The 21458-nt window shown below is 35.1% G+C and overlaps 1 protein-coding gene and 1 long non-coding RNA gene across 26 annotated transcripts in view; one reads left to right on the top strand and one right to left on the bottom strand.

The window, feature by feature from the left end:
* Nucleotides 1–21458, top strand: part of LOC141386351 (uncharacterized) — a 123394-nt gene that overhangs the window by 73699 nt on the left and 28237 nt on the right. For 2 of the 3 annotated variants that reach the window (XR_012408188.1, XR_012408186.1), the window contains exons 2-3: nucleotides 4976–5041; nucleotides 8069–8231. This is a non-coding gene — a long non-coding RNA (uncharacterized lncRNA). The remainder of the gene's footprint in view (nucleotides 1–4975; nucleotides 5042–8068; nucleotides 8232–21458) is intronic. The other variant, XR_012408187.1, reaches the window with a different exon arrangement.
* cntn6 (contactin 6) overlaps nucleotides 4833–21458 on the bottom strand; it is a 262925-nt gene continuing 246299 nt past the window's right edge. For 20 of the 23 annotated variants that reach the window (XM_073954502.1, XM_073954495.1, XM_073954511.1 and 17 more), the window contains 4 exons: nucleotides 20875–21055; nucleotides 14342–14454; nucleotides 8045–8213; nucleotides 5354–7870 (listed from right to left, as the gene is read on the bottom strand). In XM_073954502.1, the coding sequence (XP_073810603.1) occupies nucleotides 7776–7870; nucleotides 8045–8213; nucleotides 14342–14454; nucleotides 20875–21055 (558 nt within the window). In that variant the 3' untranslated portion in view covers nucleotides 5354–7775. Of the gene's footprint in view, nucleotides 4953–5001; nucleotides 7871–8044; nucleotides 8214–14341; nucleotides 14455–20874; nucleotides 21056–21458 lie in introns of those variants that run through there. The other 3 variants (XR_012408183.1, XR_012408184.1, XR_012408185.1) reach the window with 3 other exon arrangements.

The following is a 21458-nucleotide window of genomic DNA, read 5'->3' as shown; positions in this document are numbered from 1 at the left end:
ATATGGGTCTTTACAGCTCCACTGAAGCCATTAATTTAGGAGGATCAGTGCGAGAAATATCAGTACCCACCAAAATTTGCTTGGACTCACAGGCGATATCGAAGGGCACCAAACGACATGCAAGGAAGACTTCCAAAAGACTCCATGACCGTTTTACGACTGCTCCCTTTACAGCCGGACTTGTATTTACGGTTAAATCCCCCGGTAGCCCAGCAAGTCGGAGCAGTTCTCCGGAGATTACATCCATGTTCGCACTCTTACCTGTCAGTGTTCCTGACAAGCTTATACCTCTGAGCTCTCGGAATAAACTCCTACACCTTCGCTGTGAAATCTGCTTTAGCAAACTCCATTTCACACCTCAACTGTAGACCGGTTTCATAACTTAATGTCAAACTGTGGTAAATAAACATGTAGGATACGGCTTATTGAGTTGATGCTTAAGCCTTTCTGAAGAAAAAAAAAATGTTTGGTAAACATGACCATGGTCATACTGTTTTGGCAAGAACTGTTCATGCAGGTAATTATAATATTTGCATCTTAAAGGGTTAAAAAAGGACACTGAAAATTTCAATTCGAGATTATTGCTATTTTTATTGATTATATCATCCGGTGTGGATACCAGTCTGGTTATTATACTAGATAGATATTGTTTTTGACCTGGATGCTCCTATACACACTTTTTCTAGAGATTTTTTTTATCAGTTTAGGTACATTAAACCTTTTTTGAATTTAAAACAGGATGTGTGCTATCAAAAATTTATATGTTTTAGGATTTTTAGCACTTTAAATGACAACTTTTTTTTACATAAAGGCAATGCTGTTTTATGAGAAAAAAAAACTAAATGATTTTGAACTGTAATTTCCCTACTAATTTACACTAATTGCTAAGCAGGTTTTATTATTACTTTAAAGGTGCAGTATGTGATCTGCCTAAATGCTATTTGTTTGCATAATATCTTTGAAACATAACTCCTGCTGTCCAAAGCCACGCCTCCCGAACATGAAATTAAATATGACAGCAGACAACCCACTAGTTCATGTCATTCGCCAGTTAGAAAACTTTATAGTACTTTATAATACTACAATTTCAAACAAAAACTGTTTAATATCTAGCACGTTTTCAGTTGTGTAGCAAGCAAACTTGTCATAATGTGCAATATTTCATGCATGTAAGGATCACTGGACTCACTCTCTCACGCATTTTGTCCTAAAGCGACTACTGTATGCTTAGTGGTTGGCTGGCGACATGAAAGAATTACACTTATTACAAAGCCATACTGCCATTTCAGACTGAATATTAAAAGTTGCATGGTAAACAATATAGGAAGCGCTTCACAGGTTGTCAGTCAAAAACGAACCTATGTGATGTGAGGCTATGCAGTATAGCGCTATTTACTGATGTTTTGTTTTTAAACTTAATCAAATCTACATTATTGATTTTGTAAAAGGTCCCTTATGAAATTAAAAATAGTCACATCAAGCTTTCGCCAGTCAATTTCAGTGACTTTGAAAGAAGCTTTCTTGAATATTCCAACTGTTCTTTAATAATAATTTTGGCCATCACTATACAAAACAGATTATACTAACACAGCCACATTATTATTTCTAAATACAGAATTTTTATTAATTTGACCTGCGGTACTAAAAAAAGCAGAAAAAAATATTTGCAATTAGTTATTTATTTCACTAGCCAAACCTGACTAAAAAGCAAACATATTACAAATGGTACTTTTTTTTTTAAGTTACAACAGTAAAAATTTGAATTAGTTATACTTTGAAGCCTTAAAATCAAAGCCAGGTACAAAGACTATTTGCTTAACCCTGTAAAGCCGCACATCTCATATTTGATATACAAGTTTCTAAGACCTATAAAATATTAACCTGATTAATTTTTGCCTTGCAAACCAGCTGTATATAATTGGATACTTGTATTTTGCCCTCTTGTGAATTTTCTTGACACTGCAGGCACTGGAAGTTTTTACCTTTTAAAAATGGTGGCTCTGATTGAATTACTCACATGCTTTTTGGATGAAAACTATTTGCTAATTTCAAGTTATTTTAGTAAGAATACAATTTTTATTGTTACTAATTTTACTAAATGAAGGTTTTCTTGACTGAAACAATGCATTAATACATCATAATTAAATCTTAATGTTACAAATAAATTGTGTTGAAAAATGCATGTATCAAATGTGATAAAAGGTACTCCATTCCTAAACAATCATGTCACATTTTTGTAATGTAATTTATATCATACCTAATATTTTAGATGATTTAATTAATCTAATTAGAAACCGAAATGCCATCTTAAAATGCATTGTGTGTATTTTACAATAATTGCACCTTATAAAAAGTCAAGCTGCAGTGTGCCTTTTTATGTTAGAAGGCATGACACTGATTATTTTCCAACATGGAGAAACCTGACAGGGATAAAATCACTGATCCAGCAATCACTTTAAATTTCTGTGTACTGTGTAAGTGTAAAGTGAATCTTTGCCTAAACATGGAGTGAAACTGATATTACGCCTACCACAAAATTGAATATAACAAGTCTATAAAGTTTTTAATATTAAAAAACAAAGAGAAAAACTGCCTGAAATGTTCTCTGTTGTCAAAATTTGATGGGCATTTTTTTGTAATTAAAATTAACATTGTTATGAGCAAAAAGCTGCACAAACACTTGATGCGTCAAATGTGATACAACATAAATATGAAAAAAATGTATATGGAAAAAGTTTTTTAATTTTGCTAGATGGTTTAACAAATATCTCAGTTCCAGAAAAATTTTATTTTCTGCCTATTTTTTTTTTTTTCGGTCTTAGGGTTAAATTGCAGTGGCATGAAATGTCACCATATTAATGGGAACATTTCTGTCCTGAAGGCTCTTTGATTTAAATAAAAAATTCAATAAAAACATACAATCACCGGCCACTTGATTAGGTACACCTGTCCAACTGATCTTTAATGCAAATTAAGCCAATCACATGGCAGCAACACAATGCATTCAGTCATATAGACATGGTCAAGATGATCTGCTTCAGTCCAAAATGAGCATCATAGCATTAAAAATGCACAACCATTTACAGAGAATAGTGTGAAAAAGAGAAAACATACATGGAGCGCAAATGCCTTGTTAATGTCAGAGGTCAGAGGAGAATGGCAAGACTGGTTTGAGCTGGTAGAAAGGCAACAGTAACTGTAACAGTGACCATCTAATAATGTGGCCGGTGAGTGTATTTATTTTGATCAATTTCTTTGCTGTTGATTTAGCCAAAAATATATAACAAAAGATTCATTTCATTTCATATTAGCCTGATAATATACATTGTACTTAAAAAGAATGGATTTAATTAGACAAATGCAAACTAGAAGCAGACTACATTACTATAATCAGACTTCTGGATCCACTGTATATTCTTGAGCAATTGAAATACTGTCTGAAAAGTGTGCCTGTCGTCTTTACACTCTCATCCAGCAGAGACTAATCTCAGTCTATTGGTAATTACCAATCAGTATGCGAGTCTTTGAAGGAATCGTCTCCAGGCAACCATATAGATCAGGCAGGCTCTCCTCCATTCATCACACAAGAATGAAAGGTACGTCTCCTCCCAGATCAAAAAATATCACTGATACTGTAGCTAATCACATATTTGCTCCACATACATTTCAATATGAAATGGTATTTATTTGATCTCTCGGAGATTGTACAGGATTAATACAAACGTATTAAATAGCTCAAAAAATGCTTACATAACAGCAAAAGGAAACACCACAACATGTTACATTTATAAAATGCAAAATTGTAAACTAAGGCAAAAAATGGGGGTACTGTCAGGTGATACATTGTAAAAAATAAAATGATTATAAAATAAATGTAAATGATGGTTTTTTTATAATTCAGCTGATCAGGTTTCTTGGTCAATACTCTGAAGATAACAAATTATAAATAAGTAATAAGTGGTATTAAATAGCAAAAATGCTTAGAATAAATTAAAAAAAATATATGAATGATTTGCATTTTTCTAAATGGTAAATTTCAAAATGAGGCAAAAATGTGGGGACTACAAGATGATAAATTATATAAAAAATAATATTAAGACATTAAACTTAAATAAAAGTAATAATTGATTGAAATAGTAAATGATTTTAAAATAATCCAATTATTAATAATTCAATAATAATAATACAAAAAAAATACAGAACATTTCTTTTAGACATATGATATGTGATCTTGGTCTCAGCATATAAATGCAGATATTCCTAGAATGATTCATACATGAACAAACATGGTAAAGCATCTCTTTTTTTAAGAAAACGAGGAAAAAGAATAAACGGTTATGCATTGAATTTAAAGAAACAAAATTTAAACCTGAAATCATCAAATGACGTATAATAACTAGCAGCAATAATTATCTACTGTAGAAACTATGTATTTAACCAAACTGCCGTTATTCATCAAAACAATGCAACCCAGGCTCATTCTGATTACGTACCCCTACATACATTTTTGGAGAGCGCTAAATACGGTCCAGGAGCTACATTTATTTTTGCAGTTTTTGTTTTCACGAATCCACCAGAGGCCGATGTGTACGCTTTTCAGATCTCAAATTTCTCTCGCGAGTGCCATTAGTGCGTGCTATTCACACGTAAATCCACCAGAGGCCACTGTCGACTTGTTGACAGATTGAGCGATTCCCTGACCCACCCTCTTCATTCTTTAAACCCAACCAATAGTGTTTTCAAAAGCACCGATTGACCCATCCACCCACTTCCCTAAAACCAACTGACAGTTTTAAAAAGCAATCCAGAAAAAGAAAAGCCCTTGCCTGATTTTTACTACATTTCCAGATGTTACCAAATCCTTACCTTGCTAATTACTTGTTTATTAATTTTTTTTGGCTTCTGTTTTTGTCTTACCTGCTATCTGGAACCGTTCTTCACCGGACATGAACCTCATGGTCAATTCCTTTCTCAGGTCTGCCAACGTACATGGCGAACTACTGGACAAACTGGTAACAGTAGGAAAGCCATCCATATGGAGGTAAGCAGTCAGCTGGTAAACCCCAAAAGGAATGGTGTCATACCGATGCGTAGCGTTTGGTCTAAACAACCATAGGTAGCTCTGGCTATGTAATTCGCAATCTCCAGAGACATAAATATGGCTACGTTTTCAGAATGAGCCTATGTTGAAACTATGACATCTCTCAGGGCTTATGCAAAACAACATAATGTACTTCATCTATCTAAAGGCCTTTTTATATATACAAACACAGCATCATTGACTGACGTGTGCAGAAGAAAAAACAGCATGGGGATAATTCTGAATTCAAGGATTTCTCTTCGAGATCCAACATTCCAGGTCACTACTGCATTACAGGACTTTAATACTGTGCTCCATATGAATCTCACTTCTGAACACCTAAGCAAAGTTATCAGCTACAAGAGAAAGCCAGCATTTTTTTTTTTTTTTTTGCATAAAATCTACATAGAAAAGACAAATAGTTTGACAAAGAGGTAAAAAAAACCATCACAATATAAGGCAATGGAGCTGAGTCACCAATACGTGTAAAAAAGGGGAAAAGTGTAGCCATATCCAACCAGATTTTGTTTTTTAAATCTGTAAAATCGGTTGAAGCATTTTAATTCTGTTAACTATTAAAAGTGCCCATATAATGGATGTTATATTTGTTATATAGCTCTAATACAGCTGAGAAAAAACAAATCAGCATATATAAGAAAAGCACAGATTCTGAACTGATTGTGAATTGCCTGAAACAAATTGTCAATAATTCCAGTCTTCAGTCTTCAAACAAACTGTATGCAAATTTAAAATATATTTGAATAATCAGTTCTTCGCTGGGTGACCACAAACATAGTCTGCTTTGACCCCCAAGTACCGTATTTTTTTGAGGCCTGTTATGGTTTGATTCAAACATTTGCACAGGAACTACTGTTTTCTGTGCAAATTTATACCCAATCAATTAATACTCAAGCTCAGTTTGTTATTTAATTGTCAAACGACCAATTAGAGAAGAGTAGGATCATCTGACCAATTAGAGCAGAGAAGCGCAATCTAACCAATCAGATAAAAGATGAATCAGCCTGGGCATTTGACCAATCAAATGAAACGGGGTAATTTGACCAATTAGAGAAGAGTAGGTTCATTTCACCAATTAGAAAAGAGTAGGGTCATTGAACTGATCAGAGCAGATCTGACCATTTATTTGACCATTCAGTTTAGAGTAGGGTCATGTGGCCAATTAGAGCAGAGTAGTACTCTAACCAATCAGACAAACTAGAATCATCTGACCAATCGTAGGTGGCGTAGGGTGCTTGGACCAATCAATAAGTAGCATAGTCAGGGTGCCTTGACCCATAAAAAAAAAAAAAAAAAAAATAGGGTACTACTTTTCTCTATTTACTAATTAGAGCAGAGTGGGGTCATCTGACCTATTAGAGAAGAGTGGGGACATCGGACCAATTATAGAAAATTAGAGTCATCTACCCCATCAAAACAAATTAGGGTCATCTGACAAATCAGATAAGAGCAGGGTCATTTGACCAATTAGAAAAGAGTAGGGTCATCTAACCTATTAGAGAAGAGTAGGGTCATCTGATCTATTAGAGAGAAGTAGGGTCATCGGACCAATTAAAGAGGAGTAGGATCAACTGACCAATTAGAGCAGAGTAGTACAATCTAACCAATCAGAGCAAAGCTAGATCATTTGACCAATTAGAGATGTGTAGGCTCATTAGACCAATCAAGGCATAGTAGGGTCATCTAGCACATCAAAACAGAGTAGGGTCATCTGACCAATCAGATCAGAATAGGGTCATTTGAACAATTAGAGAAAAGTAGGGTCATCTGACCTATTAGAGAAGTAGGGACACCTGACCAATCAAATCAAACTAGGGTCATAAGACCAATTAAAGCAGAGCTGGATCATCTGGCCAATTACAGCAGAGTAGCTCAATTTAACTAATCAGAGCAAAGCAATGTCATTTGGCCAAAGTGTTGGGTCATTAGACCAATCAAAGCATAGTAGGGTCATCTAACCCATCAGAACAGAGTAGGGTCATCTGACCAATTAGATAATAGTAGGGCCCATCTGACCAATCAGAGTAGAGTTAACTGACCAATTAGAGAAGAGTAGCGTCATCTAAACAATAAGAACATAAAAGGATAATCTGTCCAATCAGAGCAGAGTAGGGTCATCTAACCAATCATAGTAGAGTACAACCAATGACAGCATAGTTTGCTGTCAGAAAGGAGGGTTTTACAGAGACTGGATCCTTGAACAAATTGTTTCAGACATTTTGAGAAAAGAGCTGATGTTGATGTATGAACTTTTCATATGATGTGAAAATGAACCTATAGAGCAGGGGTGGCCAACCCTGTTTCTGGAGAGCTTCCTTCCGGCAGATTTCAGTTGCTACCCTTATCAAACACACCTGAACCAATTAATTAGGACCTGAACACCACGTGATAATTACAGGCAGGTGTGTTTGAGTTGGGTTGCAAGTGAAATCTGCAGGAATGTGGCTATCCAGGAACAGGGTTGGCCACCCCTACTATAGAGGAAACAAAAATTAGGAACCTTTAAAATGGCACAGTTGGGCACTTTTAAAACGAAGATTCTAATTAAGCAAATTGCAAGTTGATTTTCCTACGCTGTAGCCAACAGACTTTGGGACAACAACAATTTTTTGCAGTCCCGCAGGTGACGTCAGTGGCACAGAAACAACACACTTCAGCCTGAAATAAAGGCAGAGTTCTATGACAACAACCATGACAAGATCAGAAACACTACTCCATGAACATGGGCCATCTTGCTTGCGTCTGAGCTGAAGTATCCCCTCGAGTTCAGGCCTGTGATAGAAATGAACAGAAAGACATCACTAACAGGATTATATGAAGCAGGCCATTACAAATGTCAAGCAATTGCCTTGTTAGCAATTCAACTTTATGTGTACATCCCCATCTCCCCCACCCAAAAGAAAAATCAGCAAGCAGCCCCTTTAATGAGCTGACATGAAGCCTTACTTGACATCTTTGGTATTCGTATAGGGCTGCTGCTGCTGCCGTCTCCTCCGTCACTCAGGGCTTTGATCTGAACGAGCAGGTCTTCTTCTGAAGGCAACTGAAGCTCCACAGACGTCCTGTTGGTCTCCACTACACTGCTTCCCCTGTGCCAGTTTTGACGGTATACAACCTGCATCAGAGAAAGTGGGTCAGTGAGATGCTAGTGTGCACAAGTTATAGTCAAAAACACATGCACAAATAAATAAAGATGTTAGAACAACAAGGGCATTTAATGATGCACAGATGCCTTTGAAAATATATACTTTAAAACTAAAGGTCTTTGTGTGGTATTGATGGTACCTTTACCATACATGACACATTTCAATTTTACAGAACATTCTTCATAGGGTAACAATGTTCTTTAGATTAGTAAAATTTTCTAAAATATTATGAAGAAATGGTTCTTTGATTTATTTATTTATTTATTTATTTTTTTGTGACCAGAATCCATTCTTCTGTAAAAGAACAAAACAAAAAAATACCCCCCCCCCCCAAAAAAAAATAAATAAAAATAAATAAATAATAATAAATTTAAAAAATAAATAATAATAATAATAATAATAATAATAATAATAATAATAATAATAACTATATTTTCCAATTATGTATTAATATTTTATTTTATTCAGAAAATATTTGTATTATAAAAACATAATTTTTGCTACTTAATATGTTGTATATTATTAGATTAAATAATATTTCTTTAAAAAAACAACAACAATCAAACTCTACATAATCAAACTACACCTACTGTACCATATATTTATTCATTTACCGGAATGAACCGCCAACTTATCCAGCATGATGCACAGCGGATGCCCTTGCAGCTGCATCCCATCACTGGGAAACATCCATACCCACCCATTCACACACATACACTTTGGACAATTTTAGCTTATCCAATTCACCTATGTCACTTGTTGGGAAAACCAGAGCACCCAGAGGAAATTCACGTGAACATGCAAACTCCACACAGAAATGCCAACTGACCCAGCAGAGGCTTGAACCAGCGACCTTCTTGCTGTGAGGTGATCATGCTACCCACTGTGCCAACGTGACATATAGCATATATCTATAAATAACTTGCTTAAAATTCAGCTTTGTAAATTCATCACAAGAATAATTTACATTTGAAAGTATATCAACATAAGAAACCGTTATTTTATATTCTCTTTCTAGTGAGGTTTTCATCAAATACAGCTTTGGTGATTTGCTGAATATGTGAGAGTTCAAACATGCACAAAAAAAAATTAAAAAAAAAGTTATTATACAAACTTTAGACTGAAAGTGTGTGTGTGTGCGTGTGTATTTCCATAGACATTCACTTTCAGAACAGTGAAAAAATATATAATTAGGGTGATGATCCACTTCAAAAGTTGACTGCAATGTATATATACACACTACATGACAAAAGTCTTGTCGTTGATCCCAGTTGTAACTGGGATAATAACAAATAAAAGCTTAACTTGACTTGTTGTTTATTTGGAAAAGTGGCAGAAGGTAGATTTTTCAATCATCTGTTGAACTGCATCCCAATCATTACAAACACTGCAGAAGTCATATTGGAACCTGCGTGGGCCCAAGATTCTCTAGAAATCACTCAAGTTTGGTGAAGAAAAAAAACTGGTTTGGGGTTACATTCAATATGGGGCGTGCAAAAGATCTGCAGAGTGATTGCCAACACCAACAGCCTGATGTATCAAGACATTTGTGCTGCCCAATACATTACAAACCACAGGAGAGGCCAAATTCTTCAGAAGGGTAGCGATCCTTCTTATACTTCAGCCTCACATCAAAGTTCCTGAAAGCAAAAAAGGTCAAGGTGCTCCAGGATTGTCCAGCCCAGTCACCAGAGATAAACATTATTGAGCATGTCTGAGGTAAGATGGAGGAGGAGGCATTGAAGATGAATCTAAAGAATCTTGATGAACCCTGGGAGTCCTACAAGATGCCATTCCAGATGACTTTATTAAGTTATTTAGACAGCCTTTAGTTCTACAAGCTCATGGGAGTAATACACAATGTTATTTCTTTTTCTAATTAAATAATTTAAAAAATCAAGGCATGATCATATTTTATTTTAGTAAAATAAGCATAATCTAGAGGCCTTTGCATTTTATATAAGCCACTTCTGATACCAAATGAGCTACTAGAAGTCAAGTTACCCTTTTTTAATTCCTAAAACTTGGATAGGTGACAAGACTTTTGTCAGGTAGTGTATACAAATCACCCATAGCAGCACTGAAAAGTAGATGAAAGTATTTTAATATTTCCGACCATCTCCATGCAATCTCCCTAAAAACAAAAATGGGTAAAAGAAAAGAAAACGAAATGAATTAAAAAATTCACCATCAATTTCAAACTTAAAATCGATTTTCAGTGGGAGGATTATTAGTATGTTTGCAGACAGATCTTCCTCCGAAAAAATAGGTTTCACAATTCATAAATCCTTTAAATGTATATTTTATTTTTCCAGATTGACAGTGCAAAACAAACAGCCACCAAACTGATATTCTTTCTTGCCAGTGAATTTATGATTATTGATTGCATTATTCTGCAGGCGCCTCGCAGCGGACGGTTAGGATTGCAAATGAATAGCGCTTCTCTCTTCTGAAAGCTCATAGCTCCAGATGGAGGATAACATTAGAGCCGTCCAGCTGTTCGCCAACCCTACAAACCTCTACATTTCAGAGAGGCCGTCGTCAATTAGCTGCCAGCACACTGCAGAAAATTAATTTGCTCAAAAGAAATGAGTCACATCGGACAGTTTTTAATCCTCTTTCCGAACATTCTATGTGAACTTGGGCTAAAGATGACTCTGGGTTTGAACGCCGCAGGAGTTTGGAGCAGCTTGTTTTGAAATGTAAAAAGTCTCAGATGTTTCTGAACTGTATCTGTGACCTTGAGTGAGGAAGCGCTTTCTTGTGCCTCGTGAAAGGGAATTTGAAAGGGGAAATTCAAATCTAGAAACTGGATTTATTTTAATCTACTTTTTATTGTAATGTCTACTCAGATGTTCGCTTTAATTCATTCACATCCACTATTTATTGTTAATAATATTTGCTAAGGCTCATGTTAAAAGCATATACTTAATCTCCTATGTATAATTATTTCACTATTTGTTATTTTCCCAGCAAATAGAAAGAGTGGCCTCTGTTGGCACTTACTATAGTGTGCAGCAGTTGGTTCCAGAAGTAAATAAAAAATAATAATAAAGTCTAATAATAGAGCTTTATGTATTAATTATCTTTTTGCATTAGTAATATTTTGCATTAATTCAACTTATTTTGAGTATTTTTCTAAATATTTGTGTTTAGCATCAGTATTTGTACTGAAAAAAACTGCATCAACCATGATGCTATGCAGAAAATTCCACCAATCAGGGACAAAGCAAGCACGTATACCGCAAAATATATTTACTGTAGCTCCATCCACTCCCAACTCTCTCCAAATACTTCATAATACAACCATCAACTTTACATACACATTCCTACATCTTTTTAATGCTATTGTGCTATTCACATTGCTACATGGGATTGTAGTTTCCTCCTCAATAAATCCATCAACTACAGTGTTTTTGTCTGATTTTGTGATTTAAATCACAGTTGTTAATGTTGACATTCCCCTTGTTGCTAGTTGGTTTAGAACCATAAGAACCACTTTAAATATGAAAAAAAAAAAAAAAATGAGGTGGCATTAATACACTCCATGGGCTACTAGAGGTGCAACAGTTCAATCTACTCACGCCTCAGTATGAATCACGGTTTTAGGGTCATGGTTTCGGTACGGTTTGTGCCATGTTAAGGAAAATAATTCATAGAACAGTTCATAGAACAATAAACATATTTATTTGGTAACAAACACCTGACAATTCAACAGCATTACACATTTGACTGTAGATTTGCATGGTCTCACATTAATTTAATAAAAGTAGGGCCTTTTGAAAATTGTAAGTTCAAATAAATTGCTTAAGAAATTAAGCTAAAATTTCCCCTTTTTCTATTTTACATCTCGACTCGACATCACAACCAATTATGCAGATAATTATTGTCAACACATCTTAATAACTGAGAATCAAGTATTGCTTACTTCTGTTTACATTATGCTTGCATTACCAAGGCAACAGCACATTTTTATTCATGATTTCAATGGGATTTTATTATGATTCCAGAGAGCTCTGTTTCATTTAGCATTATCGTAGTGAATAAAACTTAAGCAAAGAGAGAGCGTTCGGCTCTTCTCTTTTAATTTTGCAGGAACAGTCCAACAGAGTGTGTAAACAGTGAATAGCGGGAGTGATCGGGTGCGGAAGAACACCCAAAAGAAGTTGGACTGAAGTAACAGACCTGTTGAATGTCCACGTCCGTACGGAACCCTTCTGGGTCTGGACACAGACCTCGATTTGCCTGTTAGTGACCACTGATATAGGCTATGTTGTCTGTCAGAATTTATAATGAGTGTTTGTTGAAACACTGACAGCATTGCATTGTCATTTGGCCTCACCTGCGCATTTGCGCTTTATCCCCTTCACTTGCTATGCTGAAACACACAGAATCTACACATGTACACACCAACATGTGAGGAAATGGGATGTCATCAACAGACTTACATACTAAGGTGATTGGACAGGTATTTGCACGTGCAATGCATGTGAAAGCTAATCGGAAGCATACAAAGGCGGAACTGCTTTGTTGAAGTTCTTTTTATTAACAAACCAATATTAATAATCCATATTCAGAACCGCGGATTACAGGCCGCACCGAACCATAGGAGAACAACAGGACAATACATTTTTTTTACAGAGAACCGTTACAATCTTATAGGCTACTACTACAGCCTACTACAACAACTACTACTACTACTTCAACTACTACTACTTATAGTAATTCTTAACCTACTCTTAACCTAAGCTGCTAGCTCTCTGCAACTCTCACATGGTCGCCCACTGAAGCTAAGCAGGGATGAGCCTGGTTAGGACCTAAATGGGAAAGCTAGGTTGCTGCCGGAAGGTGTGTGTGAGACCAGCAGGGGGCACTCAACCTACAGTCTGTGTGGGCCCTAACACCCCAGTATATTGATGAAGACTCTATAGATTAACGTTAAATGGTTTCTTTTGGTGAGGTTTCTCTCTGTGGTCATTAAAAATCCCAGCATATCCTTTGAAACACCGGAATCCTGGCCAAATTTGCAACTGGCCTCTATTCATCATGGCCACCTAACCATCTCCATATCATAATTGGATTCAGTACTCCTTTCCACCAATCAGCTGGTGTGTGGTGTGCGGTCTGGCCATCGCGTCATTTAGGTGGATGCTGCAAACTGGTGGTGGATGAGGAGAATCCCCCCCAAAAATATGTAAAGTGCTTTGAGAGTCCAGAAAAGTGCTATATACTGTAAATGTAAGAAATTATTTATTTATTTATTTTGACCAATCTCATACAAAACAGTCTCGTAATCAACTCTGATTGTACAGCAAAAAGTACAATAAAGCATAGGAAAATCAGAAATTCAGAACATTTCTGGCCTACATTTTGTTTCTGCTTTACAGAATATCTGGTTGCTATTTTGAAGTTTAAAAGCGAAATAATTATGTGAGTGAGTGAACTGTCCAAAATAATCAAATAAGCAGAGCAAACTAATTCAGACCTTTCTGCAAACCCACTTGACCATTATTGTCAGCTGTTTAGACTCAATCTGTGAGTCTAAATAGCTAATAATAAACAGACATGACTTGAATGCTGTAATATGATTAGAGAAAAAGATTCCTGGGCATATGTAAACCCTCCTGACACATAAGGATTTACAAGTAATATATATATATATATATATATATATATATATATATATATATATATATATATATATATATATATATATATATGTAATTGTAATGCCTGTAATAGTTGTGATAAATAAGGTATGCAAAATTAATTTACTAACTAAAAAACTACATATAATCTACTTCTATAATTAAATATAGTGCTATCCAAAAATGATTTGCATTTATACTAAGAAGTTCAAAGGAAGCTGCTTGAGCATATCTGGAAAGGCTTCACTTGCACTTCAAAACAGAAAAAAAAAGAAAGAAATTAAATGAAATGAAAAAACTGTACTGTATATAATGTATCGTTCAAAGGTAACATTCTCAGTCATTTATCTCAGAGTTGTTTTTTTGTGAAACAGCAGCTTATGTGGCACACTGATACAGCATGTTTATCAGCAAAGCAGCAGAAGAGCGAGAGCCAAAAAACAGATTACCTTGTAGCCGGTTACTTCTGATTCATTGTCCATCGCCTTCACATGTTCCCAGTTCAGAAACACCTTTGAGTTCGTCAGGTTCCACTCGATGTTCCCTGGGGGCTGACTTGGAGCTAAAAGACATAAATCATATTCTCGTTTACTTCAAAAATGAGTTCTATGACTGAACATCGGATCCAGGGTATATTTTTTTCATGTCCAATCTTTACAATTAGCTCTACAGTAGTTTAAGTATCACTTACTGTGTATTTGAAGACTTCCACAGTCAGTGGCACAGATTCAATTCAACTTAGCTTTAACTTTTAAGCCTGTTAGTAATGGTATTGTTTGGTACTCAAATAATACAATTAGTCCTGATTCCCTTAGCGTTCACACTGTCATTTTTTTAGAAACAAACACTAAGGGTCAATACAAAGATAAAATTAAGGTTGGTATAACTAGGGTTGCCAAGTCTACAGTTTTTCCATAGAATTAGACTACTTTTAACAAAGTGGCAACCTCCCACTATCCCTCGTGAAGCCAATACGGAAGTAACTTAAAACTGCAATTCATCGACTCGCCTTAGGGGGCTGGCCCCAGGACTTCCACTAACTCCAATGATAAATTGTCCAATTTTACATCTGATAAAAACATGTTTACAGCCAGCTACAAAAGATGGTTTTGGTGCATAAAGCTAATGTTACCCTTCATAACAACTGTGAGGAGGATAAATTTTTTATAACTCATCTGTTTCCTATTTATTAAGTTATATTAAGTCTGCATAATTAAGGGCATGGCCACTTGAGTGACAGCTATCATGATATCATGATGGTCGCCATCATGTCACCTTAGCTGATTTCGGCTGATTAGTCGCTGAACTTGCCATATAAATAGGATTTAAAAATTTATTTTATTTATTTAAAAAATCCCATCTAAGCAAAATGTTAGCAGGCTTGTGCAGCTCCACTGACACTCCACCTCATTTCCCTTGTTTGGTATCCCCCTGTCGGTACGATGATGTGCAAACAAAATGGCGACGATCAAGGTCAAGGTAAAATTTATTGTCTCCTGTCTCTTCTGCCAGAATTAATCAGCTCATACTCCAAAGACAGCACATGTGAAGAATCAGATAAAATCTTTTTGGCTTGTGCACAACTCAAAGATGTTTTTTAGCGAACCAAGTGTGGATTGGCCACACCTACTTGTGGTTTTATTTGCGCTCTTCAAAAAAAACCATGGGTGACCTCACGGATACTACTTCAATGTCTTTTACAGTCTATGCTTTTAACCACTTGCCGCTTTATTTATTTTTATTTTGTATGTTAAAGGTTTGGCATAGTGCATTAATCATGTTTCTGTGGCTGTGTTAAAATATTTTACTATATTTCAGTGTCTTTTTTTTCCTCACATTTTCCTTAGAGTAAGCATGCTTGAGAATGGCTGCTTCCATTTTTATGGTTACAGATTGGCATGACTCTCCAGGATTGCTGGTAAATTATATATATATATATATATATATATATATATATATATATATATATATATATATATATATATATATATATATATATATTTTTTTTTTTTTTTTTTTTTTTTAATTTAAGGTAAATTTTACAAGTTTATTGGACATTTTACAAGTTTACTGGACATTTGGCTAGTTTTGTTGTGAAAACCTGACAAAGCTGGTTATAACATACTACATATTGTGACAGAATCTTCCAAACATTCATTAATTAATTTTCCTTCGGCTTAGTTTCTATTTTAGAGGTTGCCACAGCAGAATGAACCGCCAACTATTCCAGCATTTGTTTTAAGGAGAGGAAGCCCTTCCAGCCACAACCCAGTACTGGGAAACACCTATACAATCTACAGTCAATTTAGTTTATTCAATTCACTTTTAGCCATTGTCTTTTGACTGTGGGGGAAACACACGGCAACAAAGGGAGAACATGCAAACTCCACACAGAAACGTCAACTTGCCCAGCTGGAACTCGAACCAGTAGCCTTTTACCTGTGAGGTGACAGTGCTAACCACTAAGCCACCATGTTGCCCCTTTCCAAACAAATAAAACTATAATGTGTGCTTTACTGTTAGCATGTATCGCATGCGTATGGTGATGGATGTTTCAGTTGAGAACTCATGAGGAGCTTATAACATGCCATGAGTTCTTTATTGTACACAAATGAAGATCTGCCACAACAAGATGTGTTTACCACATGTATACTGATCAATTTTGCAAATACGACAAGAGTATTCTGAACTGTTGAAATTTAAAAAAAACCCAACAATTTTTGGTTCGTTCAGAAATGTTTTGGCTCCTTTTTGTATTTATTTACTGGAAAACATGCTTTTCCTACTTGGAGTAGGAAAAATATTTAATTTAAGAAGCATTTTCTAGACTAGACTTAGTAAACATTTTTTTGTTTTTGTTTTAATAAATAATAAGTCAAAATTCCTTAAAACAAGCGAAATATTCTACCAGTGGTTTCAGTAAAATGTAAAACTATCAAATGAAATATAAATCTTTGCAATCTTAACTAAAAATAAAATTGTAAAATTGTACTAATTAAACATGATCTTAAAAATCAATGACTACTATTAAATAACTAGTTTGTAAATAATGTGACAACTAATCATTAACAAAATATGAAAATACAATAATTAAGCACATATTTGTGTGCTTTTAAGTCAAGAATACAGCATTTGTACACAAGTGTTTTCTGTTTATTTGCGGTTGTGATTTTCATTATGGGAGTTTTATCTCTGCTCTATCCACTTTTCATGTTGAAAATTCAACTCTACAGTTCAACTAAATGACTTTAATTGACATTTTTGAGATTTTCTTTTAAATTTTATTTACATTTCCTATAATAGAAGTCTGTAAAATAACAGAAAATGTACGGGTAGCTTATTACCAGATTTTTGTACTGTAATTTGCAACATCAACCCAGACAATATATCACTTTAAACTATTTAAAATGTCAATAAATTCACTTTTAGATCAAAAGCTTTTGGAGGATAGATCAAGATCCTAAAATGCATTTTAAAAGCATAAATAAGCAAAGAAAAAAAACATGAATCACAAAATATGAAAAACTGTCAATTTACAGATTTTTTACAGTGTAGCAGTATTTATAAATTGCTAAGTAATGTCTATTAATGTAAATATTTCATCACAAATGATTAACCTCCTATTTGCTAATGCTTAATAAATTATTAAAAGAGTGCAGTTATTATATACTGTTACCATTACTTTTTATGATGTACTCTTATCTCTTCAGAGTTTGACAGGGTCTGGTTTCTATCCATTTTCAAAATACAACAACAAAACAGAGCTGGCAACTTTTAAAACATCTTTTGTGTTGCACAGAAAAAAGACATATAAGCTTGGCATAACACAAGTTTGAGAAAATCATGCCAGAAGTTTCTTTTAAGGGCAAATTATACCTTAAAGGCCAACATTTCTGTTCATAACATTAAAATTTTGGCAGTAGAGAATAAGCTTAAATCCACTGTGTGCAATTTACAAGAAAAGAAAAGGCAAATGACTAAAGAACTGAAAAACGTCTATCAATTGTATTGTACTCTAAAAAGATTGCTCTAAATTATGCTGGAAAGTATTGAAGATTTTAATATTCTGACATGCCAGATATTTTAATTCTGCTTGAATGTCAGCATGCCCTTCTGTACTATATTTCCACTCACTAACAGTAAAATAGTTGACCCTGATTTAGAGTTGCTTCCGATCAATTTTAGAAACGATGTGCTTGCCACTAAAGTTCCCATACAAACAATTCCGAAAATATCTTCCAATGATCTACTTTTCACTATAATTGAGAAATTTAAACCAAGTTTAACAGCTATTGAGCACCGAATCAGTAAAAAACTGACCTCTTTTATCATTAAATCCCATGGCTAGGACTTTGTGTGCCGTGTATTCATGCTTTTTTTAAAAAGAAGAGCATAATAGCTATCGTAATTTGAAGCAATTTAACTAATGATAGCCAGCCTAGCGAGTCTACAATACATGCTATTTTGATAACTATACTTGATCATAACAGTGGTCTGCCGCATCACAGTGTGCTTGGTCTGATAATCCACAGTACAAAGACAAGAACAATCGCCTATCAGCTCCTGCACAAAGAGAGAAATCTGTCAAGCTCTTTATTTTAAAGCGCTCTTTAATTGTACCCTCGGTCTAATAGCTGAAAATAGCTATAAGACTCCCTCCATAGTAATGTCATAGTTTATCTGATCAGTTCTGGCTCAGTTAAACACTGTGTTTTGTTCTTGATTATTGGCATCAGATAATGAGCCTATTTAGCCATGGTAGTTTAACCGAGGCCACCTTAATCTTTTATTGTTGAGAACACCCCACTAAGAGTTTAACAGGGTCCGATTATGATCCTTTCAGGCCCCGATCTCACATCTTTCAAGTTCGACCCTACTTAGTGGCAGATAACTTATTCTACATGATTAAACAACGTTACATGTATACATTTATACTACAGGCAAGGCAGATTCTTATTTCTGATTGGCTTATGAACATTCTAATTATTTGCAGGACATTTTTCAATATTTCAAAGGGCATTGCAGGAAAACAATCAAAATAACAAACTACTTCTATGTTTTTGCGCTTTATTATGCAAGAAAATCCCACACTCACGGTGGTCTGATGATTTAATTAATACTATAGTTTTGCATTTTAAAGCTATTTGATATTTCTCACTACTGAGGTAATAGTGAAGTTTTTCTTGCAGATAAGCTTTCACTATTAATTCAGAAATGTTGGTACTGAACACAGGTGAGAGATGCACAGTGATTTATACATTATTTTCCAATAATTTATTGGTTTGTTGTGTACTATACTTTACATATGTACTTTACAAGCACTTACCGACCACTTTATTAAATACACCTTAGTACCTGGTTGGACCCCTTTTGCCTACAGAACTGCTTTAATCCTTTGACATGATATCATCACTGTATCATCACTTCAACCCCATCCCAAATGACCGTGGAGGCCTTTGAGTACAGTGAACTCATTGTCATGTTCAAGAAACCTGTCTGAAATGATTTGCGCTTTACATAGCACGTTATCCTGCAGGAAGTAGCCATCAAAAGATGGATACACTGGTCATAAAGGGATGGACATGGTTAGCAAAAACTCAGGTAGGCTGTGGCATGGATACAATGCTCAATTGGTACCAAGGGGCCAAAAATGTGCCAAGAAAATATCCCCCAACCATTACACTACCACCACCAGCCTGAACCATTCATACAAGGCACGATGGAGCCACTCAACCATGTTGTTGACGCCAAATTCTGACTCCGCCATCCGAATGTCGCAACAGAAATCGAAACCAGGTTTTCCATTGTCTAATTTTAGTTAGCTCAGACTAGCCCATCTGGCACTAATAACCATGCCACGTTCAAAGTCACTTATATCACATTTCTTCCCTTATTAATACGGGGTCGCCACAGCGTAATGAACCGCCAACTTATCCAGCAAGTTTTTATGTAGCGGATGCCCTTCCAGCCGCAACCCATCACTGGGAAACATCCACACACACATTCACACACCCGTACAATACAGAGGCCTGAACCAGCGACCTTCTTTCTGTGAGGCACAGCACTACCTACTGCACCATTTGTTTGCCAAAAAAAATTAAACTAATAATTAAACTAATTAAATTAAAAACTAATAATAATAATAATAATAATAATAATAATAATAATAATTATAATTATAATAATAATTATAATTAATAAATGTTAGAACTTTATTTACATTAAACTATGTATTGCTTTAGGAACATTTCTGATTATTATCATCAATGTTGATAACAGCAGTGCTACCTATTATGCACTACCAATCAAATCTATAATTTTAGAATATTACCAAAGGCAGCTCTTTTGATTTTTCAACATTGATACATATAAGAACCATAAATAATTGAACACTAATAACTATTTATATTTACTGGGCGCTAAATCAACATATTAGAACGATCTGAGCAGAACTTACTGTTTGCATTAGCGTGTACATGAATGTGTATGTGTAGTATACAGCATATAGCATTGTAAGCTACAGTGTGCTTTAGCAACGCTTTCTGCTTAGGCCTGAGGGGCTGTAGAAGTCAGTTTACACTGTATGTGCAGCCCGAGGCCCGTAACTATTGCTCTATATGTATTGAAGAGCCTGCCGTCCAGCTTCCATTTACAGATTTGGTCAGGCAGCCTCAGGCTTTGGAGGCCCGAGGAAGTCCGAGGCCCCAGGGCACTTACTTTACTTCGTCTAAACATTACAACACATAAGTTTTGTTATTACTAGCCTTTTCATGGTCCATGTACAAATATCCCTCTCTATACTACCAAGAAACAAAAAAACTACAAGCATAATAAATATTGAACTCCAGAAATGCTTTTAAAAAAGTTTTGGATGGGGTTTGCCTTACCGCAGGGCATGTCAGCTTCCCTAGATACATTTCTTGTCAACTACTGTACTTGTGTGCATTGTGCATTGTTAGAGCAGAAAACAGTCCAGACTTACGTGGCTTTTTGGTGGTGATGCTGATGGGGGCGCTGGAGGGTCCAGTGCCTGCGCTGTTGTGGGCTCTGACCGACACCAGATAGACTGTACTTCCCTTCAGACCTGTTATATTGACTGAACTTTCAGTGACTCGAACTCTCTCTGCATCGTTCTCGGGTGACCCGTCCTCTAACCACTGCACCTGGAATGGTGAAGAGGACATTTACAGTACCTATTAAAATGTGCCTACTATAAGTATATATAAAGTGTCTATTAAATCAATTATAATGTGTTATTATATCCAACCACCTTCCCCTAAACATAACCCTCACATAAAGCAGACATTTTACAAAATAATAATAATAATAATAATAATAATAATAATAATAATAATAATAATAATAATAATAATAATAATAATAACAATAACTATAATAATAATAATAATAATAATAATAATAATAATAATAATAATAATAATAATAATAATAATAATAAACAATCTGTTATAAATTAAGCCTTTTGATGTTTAAGTCATGTTTATATTGTACAGTAATACCCATGTCATTATAAACACTCAGATCTTCAAACTCAGGGCTTCTGGT

Source organism: Danio rerio, chromosome 6 (genome assembly GCF_049306965.1).
Source record: "Danio rerio strain Tuebingen ecotype United States chromosome 6, GRCz12tu, whole genome shotgun sequence".
Lineage (NCBI taxonomy): Eukaryota > Metazoa > Chordata > Actinopteri > Cypriniformes > Danionidae > Danio > Danio rerio.
The sequence above is the reverse complement of the archived record's forward strand: the minus strand, read 5'-3'. Positions and strand labels throughout refer to the sequence as shown.